Below are 24,853 nucleotides of genomic sequence, written 5' to 3'. Positions count from 1 at the left end.
CACAATGACCTCTTTATTCTTCCTTGAAAATTCCAGCATTCTTCCAATATATGGTCTTCACACATATGGTTTTTCCCTCTGCCTAAAAACACTTCTCCCAGTTATCCATAAGACTCACTCTTACTTCTTTCATTTGAGCTCAAAAGGAGCATTCTGTCCTGAGCTACCTCATATATTGGAACTTTAAAAGAGAAAAGTACAAAGTGCCCAAAAAATGTTCAACACACAATAAGTCCTCATAGATGTTAATTCTCTTACCCTTTTATTTAAATGAAGGTTAGCAACACTATGATTAGAAAAGGCCATGATTCTGAGACCTATGTATTTTACAACTAACCTATATGCATAGAAGTAAAGACTTTTGAATTATCTGACAGAGGAAGTGTTTTCTTCAGTAATGTCTAAAATTTAGCTACTAGAATATTTACCAATATTTTAAGTTCACAAAGAGTTCTTCTACATAAAGGGTAGCAGACAGCGCTTTTATTAGGTCACACTAAAGCTAAAAAGATGTCAGCAGTATTCTTCAGAATGATACTTAGCTCAGTATCCAGCCCAGAGAAATAAGATGGAAGCTATGATGACAAAATATGCAATGGATACCTCACTCCTGCTAGTATCTCTGGCATAGATTACTTCCTTTGTGAAAACTATATTGTCATATCAGAACTCTCCACTACTGGTTATTACATCTCCTTTAAAAAAAAATAGGGCTAAGATTCAGTATGAAGACCCTCTTTCATTATGCAAATCAGCAAAGGAAAATTAATTGGGTTTTGTTTCTTAACCTGAATTAGTATTTTAAACACAGTCCCTTACAAAAATAAATCATGTGGTAGAACAAACCATTGTTTCACCAACATTTACCTGAGTGGATGTATACATCAAGGACCTGTAAGTATTTAGATAGTAAATAAAGAGCAGAGATCTTTCAAACAGCTAGATATGGAAAACTGATCATTAAGTTTAACTTAACCATGTAACTTTCACGAAATTGGAATACTTTTAAGAAAACAGATTACTCATTAATATCTACCCATGATTTAATAAAAGAATTAGATTTAACGAAATTATTTTCATTATATATTATTAGTTCTTAATGACTTATAATATATTAATACTATTCCCACAAACTGTACATAAGGAAAGAAAGCAGAAGTAATTATAAAATTTCAAAGGAGAAACAATCTTTACACAAGATTCTTCTTTTGCATCTTTGGTTATTTTGTTATAAATTCTCAATCCTCATAATTATTAATCTATCTTAATCCATTTACAAATTCTACTCAAAATTTTTAAATGTTATAATAAACATATAACTTACTTTCTAATCACAACTGCCCAGTCTTCTGTATAACTTCTTATACAATCTCTAACATGAGGATCCATTTCACTGTTTTAAGAAAGAAAATTTATTTGTAATTTAGATAGGAAAGCAATGATATTTGTAAATTTGGTTGCTGCCCTTCTTGATGTTATAATAGGAAGTGAAACTACCAAAAGAAAGAGACTATAAATAAAATAATGAAAGAGAGCCTTTTCTATTACACTAAAACCCCAAATAGGAGTCTTTTTACCTTTCTTCAGGTACAGCTGAAACAAGAGTTCTACAGTCCCTGGGACTATAAACAACTTCAATATCATCTGGAGGAAATTCAATTAAATCCCGTAAAGGTCCAGAATCCACAGCTAAAGGATGAGTAATGAGGTAATCTTCAAAATCCACTGGATCCACTGCTTCAGTAAGGGGCACCTTTATAATGAGGGGTGAAAATGAGAGGCAGGCAGAAAAGAAGAGGGAAATATAAGAATTTTAGAACTTTCCACAAAGAAAAATCATGGTTTAAATATAAAATGCTTTAATTTAATTCTTTCTACAATTTCAAGAGATGCTCAGTCAGAGACTCTAAAGAAACCACAAAGCATTGGCCTTACACTCCTTTCTGCTTTTGGTCATACTGTCTTTAACCTTCTTGCCTAGGCTTTGTCCATAATTCTCATATAAAGACAGTAATAATAATCCACAGTTAGGTTAAAATTACTGTTTTCAAAGTACTCAAGTGAATGATTTTTTTTTTATATATCTTTGGAACTTTTATTGCTAAACTTCTAAACAGTTCTCTTACTTTATTTGTTGTTATTGTTGATTGCCCTTGTAAAAACATAACCAGACTGTGGTTTACAGTACAATATTGCTCCAAATATTCTCTACATCCTAAACCATGACTCTGTACATGCTAATTTACATGGAAAATGAAGTAAAATAAAAGTCTCTGCACATTGATTAAGGATCTTAAAATAAGGACATTATCATGGATTACCTGGGTAGGACCCCAATGAAATCATAAGTATTCTTATAATAAGGAGATCTGAGTCATAAAAACAGAGAAAGAAGCCAAATGAAGATGGATCTGAGAAAAATTTGAAGATTCTAGCCTTAAAAACATAAGTCACAGCCAGCTGTGGTGGCATATGCCTGTAATTCCAGTGGCTCAGTAGCTTGAGGCAGGGGGATTGAGAGTTCAAAGCTAGCCTCAGCAACTTAGGGAGGTGCTAAAGCAACTCAGTGAGATCCTGTCTCTAAACAAAATACAAAATAGGGCTGGGGATGTGGTTCAGTGGTCCAGTGCTCCTGAGTTCAATCCTCAGTATCCAAAAAAAAAAAAAGACAGAAGTCACAAGTCAAGGAATGCCAGAAGCCTCCACAATCTGGAAAAGATAAGAAAATGATTCTCTCTAAAACTTCTGAAGTGAGTGTGGCCCTGAAAAAAGTTGATTACAGTTCAGTGATACTGATTTCAGACTTCTAGCCTTTAGTACTGAGACAATAATCTTCTATTACTTTAAGTCACCCAGTTTGTGGTAATTTTTTATAGTAGACATAAAACAAAAAATACACAAAGCCTACTAAAAGTATTTATTGGGCTGGGGATGTAGCTCAGTGGTGGAGCACTTGCCTAGCATGAACAAGGTCCTGGGTTCAATCCCCAGTACAGAATGAAAGAATCAAAGAAAAGAAAGAGAAAGAAGGAACAAAGAAAGGAAAGAAGGCCAGTCAAAAAGGTCAAAAAAAGCATCTATCAAGCAAGATTATAAAACCAGTGATAGAACCTAATTTATTGGCTCTTACTTTTCCACTACTTTTGCATGGTCTCATCAGTGATACATCTGTTAACACATGCTACTTACTGCGGTGTGATGGGATATATTGCCAACAATGTTGAGGTTTTTCAGCAGTTGGGGAGAACCACTGTATTGTCCAGAGATCTGCTTCCTAACTTCAGCTGCCACAGTTCTACAATAACAAAAAACAAATACATTCTATACAATATATTTTTAAACTTATTTTAAATAGGAGGAAGTACATTGAAGATTCATTTAAAGAACAGCTAAAATCTCAGCATATTAATGTCTATAAATTTAAAAACATTACAGGAAATGAATAATTACCTAAATATTATAATTACATTAAAATATCTTTGTTATGCTGATGTAGGATAAAAAGTTAGAGGCAACTTATATAATGGTTTTTTCAACATGGCATTTTATGAAACATTCTATTTTTACTTAACTAATAATGCCCAACATTAATAGTTTTCCACACTCTGATCCTAATTTATTTCTCCAACTTTTAGGTCCTTTCCAAATTCCTGTCAACATAAACTGCTTCCTAGAATGCTGTTTCCCTTCTATAGTGACTAACCCAATTCTGAACTAGTTTTAAGGGTAAAACTCAAAGCCAAGATCATCATGCAAATTTATTGTTCACTATAGCCAAAAACACCACACTTCTATAAACTCTTCAAACATTTATCAAAAGCTACCTTGTATTTTCTTCCTTCCTAGTTATTTTCTCCGTGTTTCCTGTATGCCCTATAAAAACAGAGGCAGTGGTTGCATTCACCTTTTTTCCCTCAATATATTTAACATGTGACACTCAAAAAAAGAATGTTTAAGCCCTATGAAATATATAGTGCTACTAACAAACTGAGCAACCACAAAGGCATTACCATAATTTAAAGATAAACCTTGCTGACTGGGATGGCACACATCTGTAATCCCAGCAACTCAGGAGGCTAAGGCAGGAGGATCCCAAGTCCAAGGCCAGCCTCAGTAATTTAGCAAGGCCCTAAGCAACTTAGTAAGATCTTGTCTCAAAATAAACTTTAAAAAAAGGGCTGGAATGTGGTTCAGTGGTTGAGAGCCTCTGAGTTAAATCCCCAGTACCAAAAAAATAAATAAATAAACAAATAAATAAATAAATCTTTATTTGGAAAATCAAGATTAGGGGGCTGGGGTCGTGGTTCAGTAGTAGAGTACTTGCCTAGCATGTGCAAGGTACTAGGTTGATCCTCTGTACTATATAAAAATAAATAAATAAAATAAAAGATCCATCTAGAACTAAGAAAAAAATTTTTTTAAAAAATCAAGATTAAGGTTTAGAATTCCCAAGATTTCAAGGTAGTTGTTGACTCTTAGGGATATACTAGCATTTCAATTAACTTAAATAAATAGCATTTCTAAAACAAAAATATTTTAGATATTCAAAAGAATTTGAGTCATTAATCTCTGTACTCCTCAAATCCCACCAAACTATAAACCAAAATATTCAATGAGTCCTAAATCCTGTAATAATGTCTTCCATTTTATTAGTTAGATTTTTATTAAGCAGACAGTAACTTGTGAATATAAAACAAAGGCTAACATCTATGGATTTTGTGCAATTATATTCCTGATGTCAATATCTAGCTTCTACCCTATGATCATCAAGCAACCATTTCTCTTATAAAATTTGCCTTCTGTTCTTTTTCCCAAAAAATAAACTCTACTTTCTTCCTATCATTCCATGTACATAAAATGATACAGACTCAAACAGCCTGGTTTCTGGGCCAGTTTGGTGATGGTTTTGTTTTAGAGTGCTCTTAAACTGATGAATGAATTCAGAGTCCTGAACATACTGGTCCCCATTAGAATCTCCATGTAAGTTTCAAGAAAACCTCAATTTCTAAAACTTATCCAGATTTAATATATAATCTTTCCCCTTACTTCCCTTTAATATCTTCTTCCTTCTTTTACATTTAATCATTCTACACACATTTATTGTGCACTGTTATGAGCTGAATATGCAATTAGAAATTTTTGATTCAAAGATAAAAGTTATCATTCTTTAAGATTCAAGACACTGAATTAGCTCAACTTTTTTTTATAGATGACTTGAGGGTCTTTAGAACACATTTATGTTTTAAAAGCCTAAATCATTATTCATAATGCCAAAACTTAAAAGCAATCAACTTTTCCTTCAGTAACAGAATAGATCAAAAAACTGGTACATCCATACAAAAGAATATTATTAGGCGATATAAAGACACAAGCTTTCCAGCTCAATTCACAATAGCTAATGCTATGGAACCAACCTAAGTGCCCTTCAACAGATGAATGAATAAAGAAAATGTAGTATATATACACAATGGAATATTACTCAGCCATAAAGAAGAATGAAATTATGGCATTTGCTGGTAAATGGATGGAACTGGAGACTACCATGCTAAGTGAAATAAGCCAATCCCAAAAAACCAAAGGCTGAACGTTCTCTCTGATAGGCAGATACTGACTCACAATAGGTGTGGGGGGCGTGGAGGTTCACCAGATTGGACAGGAGGGAGTAGGGGGAAGTGAGGGAGGATGGGAATAGGAAAGACAATAGAATGAATTGAACATAACTTTCCTATGCTCATATATGAACACACAACCAGTATAACACCATATCACATACAACCACAAAAATGGGAAGTTATACTTTGTATATGTCAAAATACATTCTACTGTCATGTATAACTAAAAAATAATAATAAAAAAATTAAAACAAAAAAGAAACAAGCTTTCAAGCCACAAAATGAATATTGCTAAGTGAAAGAAGTCAATTTGAAAAGGCTTTATATGAGTCTAACTATATGATATACTGGAAAAGGCAAAACTATGAAGAAAGAAAGGAAAACAGTGAGTGTCAGGGGTTCGAGGGAGAAGAAGAAAGGATTCATGAATAAGTAGAAAGCAAGGGATTTTTAGGGCAGTAAAACTATTCTGTATAATAGGAAAGAGTGGATACAGGTCATTGTATGTTTGTCAAAACCCACAGGATGTACAACACAAAGAATAAACCCTAATGTAATCTATGGACTTTAGACAATAATAACATATTAATATTGGCTCATAACTACAACAAATGTAACGCACTAAGGCAAAATACTAATAATAGGGAGAGGAAGGGAGTTTGTACTTTCCACTCATTTTCCATGAACCTAAATTTGCTCCACAGAGAAGTCTATTAAAAAAAGGGCGGGGGGAGATGAAGGGAAGGGAGAGGAGAGAGGAATAGGAAAGACAGTGGAATGATTCTGACATAACTTTGCTACATACATACATAAATATGCCACAGAGAATCTCTACATCATGTACAACCACAAGACTGGGATCCTAATTAGAGTAAGATGTACTCCATGTTTGTATAAATATCTCAAATTATACTCTACAGCCATGCATATCTAAAAAGAACAAAAAATAAATATTTTTAATTAAAAAATAAAAAAATAAGTTAACTGTACAAGGAAGAAGAGAAGAACATCAAGAAAACAATTACAGCTGAGGTGTAACAGTGGTAGAGCACTTGCCTAGTATGCTGGGCTAATCCCCAGCACCACAAAAAAAAAGAAAGAAAAAAGAAAAAGAAGACAAATAGAGCTTAGAGTTGAAAACTGGAGAGGAAATAAAATCTCTGAGAGAGAAAACAGATTGATAAGAGGGTAAAGGGCAAATTCTATAAACCTGTGTGAAAAGACAGAACATTCACTTAATTAAGGAGATCATTAAGTCTTTTAATGAAGTCCATGTAAGTATTTGTTACTATGTTAAAGTCCATGTTACATATCCTGATCCTTTCAAAACTCATCAAAACCCAGGTGAGAATACCAAAAAAAAGCCTTTAAAAGAAGAGAGAATATTAAAGAAGTTGCCCTTTGCCCTCTCCTCGATTCTCCTATTCTCCCTCTCAAAGATTTCATTCCCTCTCCAGCTTTCCTAAGTAGCTCTACCCTATGTCTGTCTACTTAGTGCTACTCAACTCCGTCTACCAATCTCTGCAGTACCTCGAGCGTTTCTGGAACTAAACTATGAGTTATCTGAATAGCAAACCTCTGTACTGCATCAAATTCTAAATATCATCAATTGTTAAGACACAACTTTATACCATAAACAGTTAAGAAAGAACTTTGCCAATTAGCCACCACACCATCAATTAATTGACGATTTCACATGTTAAAATGAGAAACAAAATAGTTACTTCAAAAAGAGATAATTTTGCTTAATAATAGGCATGCAAAAGATAATCCTGACATTATAAATGTCTTACTACTATATGACATAATGTCCCAAAAAAGGAAAACCAGTAATAATTTGGAAAAAAAAATATTAATTCAATAAGAACCATTTCCAAACTGAGTTACATCTGCAACCCAGATAAGGGATGTATTTGTACTCACAAATTCTGAAAAGATGTCATGGAATTGTAATGAGGAAATCTTGCTAAATAAAAACAAACACTATCTCTTAACCATATCATGATACAAAGTGTGAAAGAAATGTGATGAATAAATACAGGTCCTAATATCAGTTAAAATCCTTTATCACAGATTCCTTTTTCCAACAGCAATTTTTTCTTACTCTTAATGATAGTTCATAGAGTAATGCAAAACAAAGAAGTCTTTTTTTCACTTCTAATAAGCTATTAATTTTAACTGCAAAGCAAAAAGAATAATAGGTCAAAATTTCTGTAGTTACTTATGTTCCTAAACTAATCTCGAAAATACCTTCTTCCCCTCCCAAGAAAACATGATCCAATATTTGGCCCATTTGTCTCTTTATCTTTCTCTCCTTTCCACAGGTTCCCTCACTATGTTAACACTCATTACAGTTTTCACAAAAGAAAGCACTCACTCAGACCATTCACCAGAAAATCCTGGGAATAACCAGCAAAAGTCCCACATCCTGGGGAAATTATGTTGCATCTGACCTATCCTCTAAGCGAATCCCACTCTCAGATGCCCCATCTAGCCATGATTTCCGCAATCACACAAGAAGGGAAAGGCCTATCTAGGTCTGCCTCTCTTATTTATAGTCATTCTTCATGGAACAGAAATAAAATCTGAGTAAAATGAGTAAGGAGAATTCAACCTAAACTTTCCTAATAATTTAGTTGAGTTATTCCTCCTATAAGTCATAAAAAATAGCTGCAATGCATGTTCCACAAAATCTCTTAAAACTGGTACTACAGGTTGAGTATCCCCATACATTCAAGGAACCACAACTTCCAAGGGCCTCCTTCAGACAGCCAGCAGGCTAGCCACTAAATATGGAAAACCCTGTCCTGCTACATTGAGTTTGATTTCAGTGATAGAGAAGCCCAATGTTTGTAAACATTCTTTGTGACAAAACTTGAAAATTGCAAAGTAAGTAGGCTTTCCTGGCATAGTACTAACACGATCACCAAGTATAAAAACATGGAGGGAAATACAGTAAAGATCAAGAATTTGGCTTCTCATATCTGGCACTCACTCTTCAGAACCTCCTTGAAGAATCAGCAAGGACAAGAAAACCTCACCTCTGACTGGAGTTTGCTATCCTATCTTGTATAAATGTCTCAAAACAGGTTAATTTCTGCCATTAAATAATATGTTCTCTAACTCCAGTTTTGTTTTGTTTTTTAAGTTGTAGATGAATACAATACCTTTATTTTATTTATTTATTTTTTTAGTTTTGTTTGTTTTTATTAACACAGAACATACTAACTGAATGTTATCTTTAAACATAATCAAGGTTACAAATAAACTCTGTCATTATCCAATAAACATTACTCGCTTGTCACTTGACTCTTCTCCTGGCTGAATAATTCTCTGATTTTCTATTAGGTAGAAGGCAGGTATTGTTTTGGGGTTTTTTGTTTTGTTTTGTTTTGTTTTTGTTTGTTTGTTTTTCCAGTTTATTCTTAAACTGAAATTTCTTGGCTTTTTCTTACTGAATAATTTCTCCAATTGGGAAATTTTTCATGTCAAAATGCCTCCTATAAACTAATGCATTTTCCCAAGCCTTCTACTTAACCTATTTGCCTTAAAATATAATAAGTCTTTGAAATTTGAATAGAACATCAACATTTCCAGAATATAAGTATAAAGTATTTTATTTATTTTTAAGTGGTGCTGAGGATCAAACCCAATGCCTCACACATGCCAGGCAAGCACTCTACCACTGAGTCACAACCCCAGTTCCTGGTGGTATTTTTCTATCAAGAACTATGTTACTGTGGTTCCTAAACAAAATACTTCAATTACAGCAACTATGTTTGCCTATCTCCCTGAAAGGAACTAAAACAATTAAAAGGCAGAACGTCATCTTATTTACCGCTAGCAGAGTGCCTAGCACATAAAAGGTACCTAACAAATGTTTACAGAGCTGAAGGGGGAAATGGGAACAGAAGACAGAAACTCATAATTCCTTCCCCCCAAAAGTAGTTGAAAAAGAACATCAGAATGGAACAACTGATGTGAGCTCCTTGAAACAGGGACCATATCTTACTAATCTTACATTCTCAAAGTCTAAAGCAACAGGGCAGAGAGAGAAAAACAGAGAAACAGACTTATGAGTAGAGAGAAAGGGAGCAAGGTACCACATAAGAATGAACTTAGACACTACCTAGCATATGAACTTTCAAAATTCTTCCAAAGTAAAAAAAAATCTGTAAATGTTGTTGGTTTATGATTGAATGGAAAGGGAAGAGAAAAGTATGTTCTTATCAACTGCTATAAAATAGGTTAATGTTTGCTGGTGGTGGGGATCTCGATCTACAAAAAAGTCTAAATTGGACAAACTTTAGGAGCCTAGTCAACATCATCATCTCACTTGTTTACTAGTAAGATTTAAAAACTACTACTGGAACACAATACTTCCCAATTCAATGGAACTTTTAAAAAACAATTTTTATAAGACAAATAATTTGTTCACTTATCTCAAAATAGTATCTAACATATATCTGGCATATCTACAAAGAGCTAGTTCCAGAAGTGCTTTCAAGCTCTACTGTTATGTAAATAAAATTACTATGAGAAGTGTAGGCAGTACAATTTCCCAATATGAAGAAAAGATAAAACTAAACAACTACAAAATCCTGATATAAGGAAGAAATCTTAGATAAATCTTTAAAACTTCTATTTATATACATAAATCATATATAAATCTTAAAGCAAAATAAATAAAAGAAATAGGTGCATGGCATTAAAAACTCCAAATTTCACAAAGAGGTAAAAACAAAAGGCACACCTCTCTGCCACTTCCAATCCCCCATCCTAGGAGTCCTCAAAGGTAACCACTTAATATTCTCCTGGGCGTGCTTCAAAAAAAAGATGTACACGCATCAGCATAAGGAATTCTTACCTTTTTAGTGCCCATACATGGCACCATATGATAATCTTTTCTTGATACTTTACGTCATATATAAGAACAGATCTTGGAAATCTTTCCATATCAGTACATAAAACTAGTAATACTAGCACATTTGTGGGGCACTTACAGCATGCCACAGGCCGTGAAGTGTTCCATTTGCTAAACATCATTTAATTTTCGGAAAAATCCTATGAGGTAGGTATTACATAAGGATACTGAAGCTTCAAGAGGTCATTATGGCCACATACCTGATAAGGAATAAAGCCCAGATCTGAATATAAAGACTCTATGCTTAACCACTGTCCCCTGTTTTATCTGCTGTAGAGCTCATGCTATCAAGCTCATGCCATTATTTTATTAATAAAGTGAAACTTATTTAACCAGTCTCTCTTGTTGGACACTATGATTATTTCTAGTTTTTACGAAGACTATCACTAGAATGTAAGTACCAGAAAGAGATTTTTATCTGAATGGAGAATTACACGTGATTTTATTTTCTCTATCAAGCCTTCTATAAAACGGATCTTTTAAATAAATTACAAAAATAAAGAAACTTGCCTGATTTTATGAAAGGTAGAGGAAGGGTTTTAATTCATATCTAGATACTTAAGGTCTCTTTCCATGGAAGCAAGTTTCAAAAGATAAATGGTTCTATATACAGTTCACAGTTAACAATTTCTCTATTTTCCAAAGCCTAGCCTATAAGGTCAATTAAAGACACCCTGTGAAAATGCTTAGTTTGTATACTAACATATTATTAATAGTAATACTACAATGACTACCACTACTGTTCTGATCTGTCTACTATCTTTCATGGATGCCCAATTAAAACTCAGACTTGAGGCATCATATTTGTGACTTCTGGTTAAAGTCTTCAGAAACTTGCAGAACCAGACCAGGGTAACCATTAAGGGATGAAGAAAACTGAAACTCATACAGGCTGATATATAAAACAAAATAACAGGGGCTGGGGAGATAGCTCAGTCAGTAGAATGCTTGCCTTGTAAGCACAAGGCCCTGGGTTCGATCCCCAACACCCAAAAAACAAAAACAAAAAAAACCAAAATAACAGCCGAGCATGATGGCACACGCCTGTAATCCAACAGCTTGGGAGGCTGAGGCAGGAGGATCGCACGTTCAAAGCCAGCCTCAGCAAAAGCGAGGCACTAAGCAACTCAGTGAAACTCTGTCTCTAAATAAAATACAAAATAGGGCTGGGGATGTGGCTCAGTAGTCCAGTGTCCTTAAGTTCAAACACTGGTACCAAAAGCAAAACAAAACAAAAGAACAATTATAGACCTTCTATATAATATCTAAACTAAAAATCAGCTCTTTTCCTGGGGGGGATAAAAAGTAAAGACCTCAGCTGTCTCATGTATTCCATTTGACACTATTTTTAGAATAAGATTTAAAGTCAAAGATTTAGGGAAACTTAGACATCTTTATCACAGTGATCCATAGTATCATTCTATCTCAAGTTCTTCAACTGACACATGGTAATAATACTGTTCCATACTTCATGTAATATATTAAATTTTTTACACCTTTATTTTTTTAATGTGGTGCTGAGGATCAAACCCAGGGTCTCACCCATGTCACGTGAGCACTCGACCACTGAGTCACAACCCCAGCCCAATATATTAAATTTTAATAACAAAAATATTCAAATATTTAGCATCTATGAATGTTAACACTGACCTAAAACTGGCAACTAAAAACAGAGGGAAAAATCTTCTATAAAAAGTTAATACTCCCAAAAGGAGATAAATTTATCTTTAATTCTACCTTATTTCATAAAAATAAAGCCAGAATCTTCTTACCCACAAACACACAAAAGAAAATAAGTGAACCGCTGATAAGCACAAAAAACATGACTGGTTATTAGGAAAATGCACAATGAAATACCACTTCATACCCATTAGACTGTCTATAATCAAAACAGGACAACCAGGCATGGTGGGGCATGCCTGTAATCCTAGCAGCTCAGGAGTCTGAGGCTGGAGCATCACAAGTTCAAAGTCAGCCTCAGCAACTTAAAGAAGCCCTAAGCAACTTAACAAGACTCTGTCTCAAAATTAAAAAAAAAAAAAATTAAAAAGGGACTGGGGGATGTAACTCAGTGGTTAAGTGCCTTTGGGTTCAATCTTTTGCATTCCTCCAAAAAATAAAATAAAATAAAACAAAACATAAAAAGGTGTTTGGGGACTGAAGTTGTGGCTCAGTGGTAGAGTGCTTACCTAGCACACCTAAGGCACTGGGTTCAATCCTCAGCACTACATAAAAAATAAATAAATAAAATAAAATAAAGTTATTGTATCCATCTACAACTGAAAGTATTTTAAAAGGGGGGTTGTGAGGCTTAGGATGTGGCTTAGTGGTTAAATGCCAGTGGGTTCAATACCTGGAACCAAAATTAAAAAAAAAAAAAAAATGTTAAAGGATAATAATAAGAGTACACAAAGATATACAGAGAAATAAGAACCCTCATACACTGCTGGTGGAAATGTAAAATGGTAGAGTTATTGTAAGATAGTTTGGCAATTTCTCAAAAAAAAAAAAACATAAAAATTACCATGTGACCCAGCAATTCCACTCCTAGGTATATATCCACAAGAACTAAAAACAAGTGTTTGAACAAAAGTCTGCAAACAAATGTTCACAGAGGTACTATTCACAAGTCAAAGGTAGAATAACCTAAAGGTCCATCGACTGATGAATAGATAAACAAAATGTGATACATATAGTGGAATATTATTCAGCTATAAAAAAGAATGAAGTACAAATACATGCTACAATATAGATGAACCATAAAAATAGTATGCTAAGCGAAAGAAATCAGACACAAAAAGGAGGGGGGTATGAAAAATGGAGGAATGAGACAGACATCATCACCCTATGTACATGTATGATTACACGAATGGTATGAATCTACATTGTGTACAACAGAGAAACAAAATGATGTATCTCATTTGTGTACAATGAATCAAAATGCAGTCTGTAAAAAACAAAAAAAAAAAATTTAAAGCTACATATCAGGCCTGGGGTTATAGCTCAGTAGGTAAAGTGCTTACCTAACATGTACAAGATCCTGGGTTTAACACACACACACACACACACACACACACACACACACACAAGCTACATATCATATGACTCTATTTACATGAAATGTTCAGTAAAGGAAAATCTAGAAAGAAACAGAAAGTAAATTAGTGGATTGCCTGGGGCTTATGGTAGAAATGAGGAATTGCCAAAAACAAGCACAAAGGATTTTGGGAGTGGTAGAAGTACTCTGAAACTGGGTTTGGAGTGATGGTTCTGTAATTATAAACTTACTAAAAATCACTTAATTGTATATTTGAAATGAATGTATTTTATGGTAAATAAAATATACCTGAATAAAGATGGATTTTACTTTGTTGTTTTTTTTAAAAAGAATCTGGGTATAGTTGGGACTGTTCTGTGTAGATTAGGGAAAGAATCTGTATATTAGTCAGAGAGCTGGGTGGAGACACTGAGAAAATTTTGTACCCTGAGCCTCTGTACCACCATCTCTGTATCTTCAGCAAAACTTATGAAAATCATTAAATCCTTAATATAAGTGAAGGAGTTAGTTCAGTTTTCTGCTGTCATGAACGCAGATGCAGAAGAAAGCATGAGAATGCCAAAATTCAAAAATAAAAAAATGGCAGGTGTTCTTGGGAAGGCTATGACCTGGCATTAAGGTCTGAGCTAAACTTTAAAACAACAGGCGACAGGGAATCCACACTAGCTCTCGCCAAGTAATACTGGTTTTCTTTGTATTCTACCAGCTCCATTTAAATTATGAATAGGAAAGCTAGCTATATAGCCATTGATTTAAATTATTACAGTGATGTGGAACTTAAAATGACTGATTTTAAAGAACATCAGTTGTTTTGGTGTGACTAGAATGCTCATCTTCCAGATTCTTTATGTTAGAAAACTTTCATTCTGGTAACACGCTCATTCTTTGAGATTTGGTAGGGACTGAACCAATCATATCTCCCTCCCAAGTCATTGAGAAGGGCATGAGACTTAGGACTGAGCAGAGAAGAACATGTGACCGAAGGCAGACCAATAATTGAGCCTCTGGATCTTTTCTGCTGGTAGGATTAGAGCCGGGGACTGACTGTCAAATTTCAGTATATAATCATTTAATGCAAAATCTACCCCCCAAAAATGAACAGGTCTGTTGACATCATTTGTACCACTATACCCAAGTATTCAGCCACATAACACTTTTGTGTGTGTGTGTGTGTGTGTGTGTGTGTGTATGTGTAAATTAATCGGAGTTTTTGTCAATACACCAAAAAAAAAAAAAAATCCCCTGGATAAAGATATTGAAAAAGTAGTGAGACATCCAGAGCAACTGTCAAAGCAATCCAAATGATGCAACACAGAAGTAAAGGGAGTTAACTCCTTGGAGAGAGCGAATTGACTGGAATACAGGAGAAAAGCAGACAAATAACTTCCCTCTTTTTTCCATACTCCTATCTACTAATCTGAGGAACCATTCCTCTTTCCAGAGATAGATTATGTGGCCAGGCATGCACAACTGCCAAACAAATCTCTCTCTAACTCTTTGTGAAGCAGTAACCAAGAACATAAGGAATCACCTACTTTGTTTCCCATCTTTCTCTATCTCACTCCCCTTTTCAATCATTCCAGATGCCCTGGGATTGTGCTTTCCAAATAAAGTATCAATTCTTAAGCCTTTTTTCTCAGACTGTTTCCAGAGAATTCAGACTGAAAGAACTGAACTCCCTAAAATCTACCAAAAACTCTCAGCAATCATTAAGCTTAGTAGTGAAACATAAAAAGTTTTCCTTTTAAGATGATAAAACAAGAACGCTCAACATTAATACAATGTTGAATAGAAATGGTAATTATCTGCACAGTAATGCAAGTTCATAGTGTGTTGAATTTTCCATCACTATAACAAAATACCTGAGATAATCAACTTATAAAGAAAAAAGGTTTGTCTTAGCTCACAGCATGATCACTTGGAACATTTGCTCTGGGACTGGGATAAGGCAGTATATCATTCAAGAAGTGTGTGGCAGAGCAAAATTGCTTACTTCATGGCCAGGAAACACAAAAAAAGAATAAGGAAAAGGCTAGGGTCCTACTATCCCCTTCGAGGTCAACCTCCAATAACCTAAATACCTCCCACTAGGTCCCACTTCATAGAGTCCCACAAGAGTACCACCCTGGGGACCAAGTCTTTAACATTGGTCCTTTAGGGGGCAGCAAACTGTCTATAAGGTAAGACAAAAAAGAAAAAAAAAAAAATTAGTTATAAGGGCATAAGGGTTTGAAAGAAATAAAAACTTGTGATTCCCAGATGATATATGGCTGTCTACATGGAAAAAAAAAAAAAAAGGAATATACAGATACACTTTTAGAATTAACAAGAATTTAGCAAGGCATATCTGGATAAAATTTGGTATATACCTAGGAATAAACCTAATGAAAAATAGAATCTTACAGAGAAAACTATAAAATTTCATTATACCAACATGGAGACCTAAATAAATGGAGAAATACACCATGAATCATGGTTTGGAAACTCAATATTAAAAGGATATCATTTCTGCATCAAATTTATGTATAAATTAAGTAAATACAATCTCAATCAAATTCTATCAGGATTTTTGGTTTAGGATTTAATTTTTTTTTATTCTGGAATATTCTAAAATCTACATGGATATTCAAAGGGCTAAGAGCAGCCAAGATGCTTTTTTAAAAGTGGGGGAGGAGTTGGTCTAAATCTCAGAGCTGACAATAATTGAGATCAGTTTTAATGGGCGAAAATACATAAAACCAGACTAGTGGAACCAAAGAAAGCCTAGAAAAGACCCACAAATAAGAACACTATAGAGGTAATGGTTCTGGAAAATAGTTCGGTATTACCAAATAAACTTGATCATAAGTAAACCGTTACGATGAGCATTAAGTACCTGTGGCCCAGCAATTCCACATTTAGGTACACCCTAAGAAACCCATGCATATTTGTACCAGAATATACGTACTGCAATACTCTGGAAACAGGGATGGGGATATAGCTCAGTGGTAGAGCACTTGCTAGTATGTGAGGGACCCTGGGCAAAATCCACAGCACCACCAAAAAAAAAAAAAAGGAACAAATCCAACTGTTCATCTGCTGAAGAACAGATAAATTGTGGCATATTTATACAACAAAATACCATAATTTCAGTTAGTCACAATATAATGAATGAATCTCTTAAAGAGAACTTTGAGCAAAAGCAAGACAGAAAACCTACAAATGTACAATATAATTCCATTCAAAAACCAGAAAAAAATTAGATTGCTTAGAAATGCATTCTTGGATGGTAAATACAAAGGAGATAGTCATTCCAAGTCAGAACAGTATAAAGAATGGGCAAGACATTAAAAAGAAGAAAGATATATCAAAAAGAAAGAATAGCAGAACAGTTATAGTATGGAAATGAGCACACCATTTATGAGGGTACAGTGAAAATACCAGACGGACTGGAGTAGAAAGTGTAAACTAAAGAATAAGCCTACAAGAGAAAGACCAGATTGTGGATCACCTCCAAATAACAAGCAGGAGTTCAGATTTGACACTCTAAGAACCCACCCTTTTCCTGAAGAAAAGACCATGATGAAAGACACATTGTAGGGGGACTGTGCAACACACCTGAATTACAGGGTGGTGAAACCAGATCAGCTCATGAAACATGCCCCAAAGTGGCAGGTGGGCATTTTTTCAAACACTTCTTATGTATTTAGTATCCACAAGACTCTGCTAAGCACTAGAGATAAAAAGTCAAGACGTAGGCCTGCCACGAAGAGCTCTCAAAAGCAGTGTAACATGGGGGTGCAGGAAGTAGAGAAAACAAGGACAATTTTTCTTTAAAAAGTATCTCATGAAATCAGTGATGAGGAAAAGAAAGTCAAAGGTTCTACACCCTCAAGAGTTCTATAATTCAAATATACATAAGGTAAGCACATCCGCATGGTTCAAGGATGCATGAGCAGCAAGTAGTCACAAGTATACACATACCAAGAAGCGATGTGACTAGAAAAGAAAGGAATGACTGGTTGGCTGCTAAAATGCAAGAAGACTCAATGATTCTTTGCTTTATGATGAGAAAGAGCTGATAATTCTTACAGTTTAAGGGAAAGGTTCACTAAAGGAACAGATTAAAGAGGCTATAAAGTGGGGTGGGTGTGTAGCTCAATGGTAGAGCAAGAGTTCAGCATACAAGATCTGGAGTTTCATCCTCAACAAAACACATGCGTGCGCACACACACACACATTTGTGTGTGTGTGTGTGCAATGTTAAAAAAGGGGGAAATATAGAATCAAGGTTCTTAGGGAAGTGGTAATGAAGAGGTTTCAAAGTCCAGAAAAATAGGTAAATTTGGGGGAGATCTTTCAAGTTCAAGGGAATGATGATTAAATGACATATTGGGACAGTAGTATGCTTAGGTTGAAATGAATGACTCGTGTTAAACTCAAAACTTTTCAGTAAAAGATAAGGTAAGGAAACAAAAAATGGTAAAGAAATGATATGGCGTAAACCTCATTCAAAATGACTTTAATTAATAAAAGGTCAACTCAACTGTTCTAGTCTCCCTCTGACATTACTATGTAGTTCAGGAATAAAAAATACATTAGATATTCAGCATTACAAATCAACGATATAAGAGCTGGGAGCGTGGCACAGTAGGAGAGCACTTCCTTGGCATATGTGAGGTCCTAGGTTTGATCCCCTGCATCACCAAAAAAAAAAAAAAGTAAAATCATTAAGAAGGAGGTCCACTCCGTTTTGTCCCTCTCTATTCCATTTGCCTCTATCTGTTTTCTTCTGGGCCACTTTCTTCTGCCTTTATCTTGGATTCCAGGAACCACAGGTCTGATTGATAAGTAGAAACTACTCATAAGTAACAGGGAGCCCAGCAGAAAAGACCACTCCAAGAAGAGATTGCCCCCCTATGCAGAAGCAACTACCCTATCACTGAACCAAGGCTGCCTCCCTAAGCAAGGGTAATCATCTCGCTTGGGGAACCAAGTGATGATGACCTTCCCAGAGCTTCACAAATGCAGTCCTGAGATAATAATCAACCAGACTATGTCCTGAACAAGATGACCTACTCTGCCAACTATACAACCCTCAGTCATGCAAGCCCCCGATTCTTTCCTTTTTCTTTGTCAGTGCCTTGAAGAAAGATCTTTGGTCACTGAACTCCTAGATCTGTTCTTCCTGGTATGGCTCCTGATTTAAGATCCTTTCTTGCCCTTCACCACTGCTCATCTCTTTGATTGGCATATTGGAACAAGTAGCCCAGCCTGCTCTTTTGAGACCCCAGAAGCCAGGCAGGGCCTCCACCCTAGGACTCCAGTATCCAGTATAACAAAAGACAGCAATGAAGCAGTTGACAATATGTGGAAGTATGAATTAAACAAAGTAGACTCTGCAAACTGAAAGACTGGGTCTGTTCAGTTAGTTATTAAAAGCTACAAGACTAAAACCTGAGCTGGGTTAAATAAGCCCATATCCAGAAATGAAGATCTGACAAAAAAACTTTCATAAATCCTGTTTCTTAGGCAGCAAAACGATACTGTTGACTAAGGGAAGACTAAGAAAGAAAGCATAACTTTCGGGATGCTAACAGTCATGCTGTTAGAAAATCCGAAACTACCATGGAAAATGTGTTTCATAAAGAAAATATAGTCAAATAAAAAAGAGTATAATATCTGAAACCCAAAGACTAACGTTTGAGTCCCAATTTAGGCAAATAATGTCACTCTTTAAAGGTCTTAATCCCAATGTGGAATATGGTAGTAGGAACAAGAGCAAATAATATAGGCATGATAATAGCAGTAGCTAAGATTTTTTGAATGCTTATGTACCAGGCACAGTTCTAAGTGCTTCTAAGTGTTCTAAGTGTTTCATTCAATCCTAACCTTGATTTTATGGAGGTTTTTTATCCCAACTTTTCTGCTGTAGAAATCAAAACACAGAGAGATTAGATTACCTGCTCAGACTTAAACAACTGTTTTTGGTATAAGCAGAATTTCAAACCTGTGCAATCTGACCCCACAGCCTTCTTTACTATGTACTTCTGCCTTGCTGGGTTATAAAAATGAAAAGGTAGTAAAAGGTGCATTAGTGGGTACAAATGTTCATCGATATGAAGTGATAGAACAAAATCATCCAAACAAAATCCTAGGTCACTAATCTACAGTCAACATTCCATAAATGCAATGGGTCTTATCCTCAAAAAGCAGAGATAAACAAAAAGGCAGTTACTTGATAGGCTCCTTTCTATGAGGAGCTGAGGTAAACAGTACCATTAGTGATACATGAATAAGGAACATTCAGAAATCACCAAATCACAGACTCAAAACAATAATAATAATAATAATAGCACTAAAAGCAAAGTGTTAAAAAGAAAAAAAAAAAAAAAATACTGAGCCAGAAAAGAGAGTAGTATAATTCTTTTTAAAGTAAAGATTTCTGGATAATCATGAAACTTTATTTAAAAAAAAAAAAGTTTCAAACAGCAACAGGCTATAGAGCAACAAATTTCATGTATGTACAGCTTGAAAAAAGGATCACCACTTCCAAAAGGTTCCAAACCACATTATAAATATTGTAACAAAAAAACTGATACTAAGTACTTATTATGTACAAAGCACTGCTATAATCAATATACTTTAAGTGTTTACTTCTTTGATCCTCACAAAAACCCTGAGATAAGTTCTACTATTACCCCCATTTTTAGACAGGTAAAATGAGGCAGAATTAGAGTCAAGTAATTTGCCCAAGTTTATTCAATGAGTGGCAATTCCAATCTATCAAAAACAATTTCCAGACTTCCTCTAGTAGGAAAATCAGAAGCAGAAGAGAATCTATTCAGAAATGTAATTCAAACATATTTGGTAACAAGGAAGAAAGTACCTTTTATTTACAATGAACAGATAATAATTATCTACTGCAGTTCTCTCCTCCATCTTCCCTCCAGATGAAGTCTGCACATTCTCCCAGAGCAATCTCATGGGCTCCCCTGGCCTCAACTGCAATCTACTTACTAATGTTCCCAATCTAGTCTCCAGCCCATCTCCTGTGCCTTAAACCTACACCAATAACCTAATAGATGTTTCTCTTTAAATGATTCATGAGCTCCTCAAAATTAACATGTCCCAAACTAAATAATCATTTCCATCCAACCTCATTTCCCATTCTCAAATCCCTTCTTCTTCCTGTACTCCCTTACCTCAATGACTGCCTCTTACTGTTCACCTGGTTGCCCAAGTTAAAAACCTGTATGTCTCTCCTCCGTCTTCCTCACCTTCCACATCCAATCAATCATTAATCACTGCCATGTATATACACCCTAAGTGTCTCTCTAATCTATCTCTACATCCCCATTGCCTTAATTTTATAACTTTAAGGCAATCCTTATTTGCATTTGGGGCTATTTTGCACAACTGATTATCTTTTTTTCTTGGTGTTGCTCCTATCCCATGTGATGCCAAACTCCATTAGTAGAGCCCAGACACTGTATATATTTGATATCTTACTCTCTAAGATATTAATATCTTTAATATCTTACTCTCTAAGCACAATGTTTTCAGAGATAAACTTTGGTTGTATTAAAGAAAAACTAATATAAAAAATGTCAGTTAATAACATCTTTTTTTAACATCTTGCCTTCAGAAGCAAAAGTCAGTTATGTTATGAAAATAAAACAAAACAAAAAAAGTAATGATTTCCTATCCCAACTTTATAGGTCATACTATTACAAGTATTCAAATACAGCTGGTATAGGCCATGCTCTATGCTAAAGCACTTCATGCAAATTAGACCCTTTTTTTTTTTGGACTACAGATTGAGCCCAGTGGTGCTCTACTACTAAGCTACATCCCCAGTCCTTTTGATTTTTGAGACAGGATGTCACTAAATTCCTGAAGCTGGCTTGGACTTGTGATCGTCCTTCAGCCTCAGGAGACCGGGATTGTAAGCGTTAACAGTAATCTTCAAATTAGACCATTTAATGCTCACAGTGACCCTATGAGCTAGGTATTATTAGTATTCCCACTTTTCAGATGAGGAAACTAAAACTTAATAGTTTGCCAACTTGGTCAAGGTCCCAAATTAAAAAATAACAGGATTTGAATCCATGTTCAAATCCTGACAGTAGAATCATGCTCTTAAGTACTTAATATTTTGCCAAAGAAGAAAATTAAATCTGCTTTAAAACTTGAAAAACAAAAACAGCATAAAGCTTATATAAAAAAGATGTTAGTTTTAAATGAGAAACATGCCAAAAGAGAGTTAACATTACGGAGGTCGAGTAGTTTTCTTAGGTCTCTTTTGATAGTCCAAAAGCCTTTAAGAAATGTCAGCAAACCAAAAAGATTCAGAGCCACAGAAAAATTGGTCAGGAAAAAAAAAAAAAAAAAAAGTATTTCATTAGAATGTTTCCTTTCTTGGAACATCATAATCCACAGAAATATGATTTTATTAAAATTAAAAAATGTCTAGTGCCTGATACGTAAGTACATTCCACGATGAAATTCTACAAATATTAGACTCCTCCCACCATAATTAAATTTCAATTTGGGGGATGGAAAGAAAAGTGGCACCCAACCCGCTACAAGTAGGTGGGTGAGTGGTTCCAAAACCTCCACCTGGATCACTTGCTTACTTCCAGACTCCCACAGTAAAGAGTGCAAGGCCAACGCAGCAAGCACACTGCCTATCATCCATCTTCTCCGGGGCTATGAGAAACACAGGCGCACATTTAAATTCACATGCTAACTAATAACATCGTCCAGGTTCGGGGGCTGCACACCGAACCCTCAACTTTTCATTGCAGCCCCACGTCTGAAATCTGGGTGCACAAACCCACTGCGAGCTGGGCCCCTGGGCTCAGGGAGGGTTCCTGTCAGATTTCCCCCGCCGGGTGCGAGGCGTGAAGGAGCGGCGGCCTCCCGCCCGCCAGCCGCGCGCCGCTCCTTTTGTTGGGGTGGAGGAGGGCGGACCCCGCACCCTCCGGGAGCAAAGGGGGGCGGGCTGAGGGAGGGGAGGGGGCCAAACACGGCGGCGGCCCCCGGCAGTCCGGGGGTGGGGACACAAAGAATTTGGGCAGCGCCGGCGGTCGGACGCCGAGGCGCTCCCCCACCCGCCCTCCATGAACCGCCGCGAAACTCCAGGCCCGCGCGGCCGCGGAGGCGGGCGCGCCGTCCCCCGCCTCTGGGGCCCGCGCGGGCCGGGGCTGAAGGCCAGGGTCGCAGGGCGGCGGGAGGCCTCGGCGGCGCCCAAGCAGCCCGCGACCCCTCCGCCCTCCGCCAGCCCGGCCCGGCCGCGGGATCCCCGCGCTGGCGCCGGCGCCCACGTCGCCACACCCACCCGCCTCCTAGGCCCGGCCGGGAGGGCTCTGCGCCTCTTCCTCCGGCCGCCGCGGCGCGCCCCACACCCGAGATGTACCTGCTGATCTTCTGGGCGAAGGCGCGGCGCTCGGCCATGGCTGCTGAGGCGGCGGCGGCGGCGGCTGGGCGCGGGCCTCCTCGCTCGCGCTCCCTCCCTCGCGGCCTCCGCCAGTCCCGGCTCCGGACCCTGGAGGCTGGGGCTGGCGGCCGGAGCCGGGAACGAGTCCTGCCGTAATGCTCCTTAGAGGCGCGCACTGACAAACCGCTCCTCCCCCAGCGCGTCAATCCCGGCGGGAGCCCCAGCTCGGGCAGGCGGCTGCGGCCGGCGGGAGCCGAGGGCAAGAAGGGGGCGTGGAGGGACCGGGACGCCGGCCCCCGCCGCCTCGCTGTCGGAGGTCCGCACGGCTGAGAGTACGAGGAGAGAAGCCAGAGAGGGGAGCGACCTTGCGAGGCAGGAAAATAAGATAACCGAACGCGTGGGGGGAGCTTGGCTTTCCAGAAAAGGAAGGGAAGGAAATGGAAGATGGGCTTTGCCGAGGGGGCTGTGCTTTGCCGCCCGGGATGGCTGGATCTGGGTTCCTGCAGCGCCCATCTCCCAGCACTTAAAAGTACTTTTCTCCCTCGACCGCTTGAGTGGGGTCTAACTGGAGGAACAATGGTTTTTCTTGTAGAAAGGGAGCCAGAAAAGACTTTTTTCTCCTGCAGAGGTAACAACAGTAATAGTTGGCTTGTGGTGCATAGGCAGGCACAGGATCAAAGTTTAATACGCGATTTTACTTAATCTTCACAACAGCACTTTGAAGTAGATGGTTATTATCCCCATTTTAGAGAGAAGGAAATTGGCCCAGAGAAGCTAAGTGACTGACCCTAGGTGGCACAGATAGTCAAGTCTTCCACTGAGGCATTGAGGTTCAGACACTGAGCTCAGGGTTTTTTTTTGTTGTTGTTGTTGTTTGTTTGTTTGTTTTTTTAAGAATAGCTTATTTCTTGGAGCTACAGTGGCGCAATCAGCGCGCGGTACTTATAAGAATAGCTTATTTCTGTGTTACTTCTCATGAGTTCATTACTAACTCCTTTTGGGTGTCATTATATCTATTTCCAGAGGAACTTTCATGTTCTTCACTGTTTTGATGTTCTGTTAAATAACCTCAATGTATACCATTGAAACTGACTTTGTCCATTATATCCTATAGATAGTAGTCTCTTATGCCATTGTAATCCCATAGTGTCCAGAATGATTGGTTCCTAATACAAATTTACTGATTACTGAAATTATGATAAAACTAAGAAAAATACCTTAGTTTATTGTTTATTGTGGTAGTGTTCCTCTTAAATATTTCAAGAAAGTAGTATGTATTTATTTATTGTTACTATATTCCCAGTGTGTCCACATGTTAGGTAAAGTTCCCTTTCTTTTTAAAATCTGTAGCTTGGAGCCATGAGGTCACTTGCCCAGTCACACATGAGTCAGAGGTGAAAGCCTCCTTTACTCAGGTCCATAACTTCCTGTCTAGTGCTCTAGGCTGGAAAAGTTTATTTGTATAGCAGTACTCATTCTGGTGGTGCTTATATACTGGATGAAAATAGTCTGATCAAAGAGGACATATATTTAGCTTCTACCTAAGGGTAGAGCCCATCTAGATGTTCTAAAGAGTACAGATACAGATGTGCTTTCAGAAAGTTCAAGTCCCTGGAGAATGATGAAATAACTACTCAAAGAACTGTAAGACTAGATTAATGCTGTACCTAACCTTTAAACCCTCCATGATGAGAACCCAGTCCTGTTCTGCCACTTCTTGCTATGTGACCTTGGGCAAGTTACTTAACCTCATCTCTAAAAGGGGGGATATTGTACCTACTCAAAAGGTGTTTATGAAAATTCATTGAGTTAAATCACATAAAGTTCTTAAAGCATGG

At 37.0% G+C, this 24,853-nt stretch overlaps 1 protein-coding gene across 9 annotated transcripts in view; it reads right to left on the bottom strand.

Annotated features, from left to right (window-relative positions):
* The window catches only part of Dock7 (dedicator of cytokinesis 7), a 226,457-nt gene extending 203,276 nt beyond the window's left edge, over window positions 1–23,181 (bottom strand). For all 9 annotated transcript variants that reach the window (XR_007108752.1, XM_047552901.1, XM_047552908.1 and 6 more), the window contains exons 1-4: window positions 22,995–23,181; window positions 3,190–3,295; window positions 1,578–1,753; window positions 1,325–1,393 (exon numbers count right to left, since the gene is read on the bottom strand). Coding sequence is in view for 8 of the 9 variants with exons in the window: in XM_047552901.1 (XP_047408857.1) it covers window positions 1,325–1,393; window positions 1,578–1,753; window positions 3,190–3,295; window positions 22,995–23,032 (389 nt within the window). In the remaining variant the exon portion in view is untranslated. The remainder of the gene's footprint in view (window positions 1–1,324; window positions 1,394–1,577; window positions 1,754–3,189; window positions 3,296–22,994) is intronic.
* Window positions 23,182–24,853: the final 1,672 nt, after the last annotated feature.

This window comes from Sciurus carolinensis, chromosome 1 (genome assembly GCF_902686445.1).
Source record: "Sciurus carolinensis chromosome 1, mSciCar1.2, whole genome shotgun sequence".
NCBI classification, from domain to species: domain Eukaryota; kingdom Metazoa; phylum Chordata; class Mammalia; order Rodentia; family Sciuridae; genus Sciurus; species Sciurus carolinensis.
This window is presented reverse-complemented; position numbering and strand designations above follow the sequence as displayed.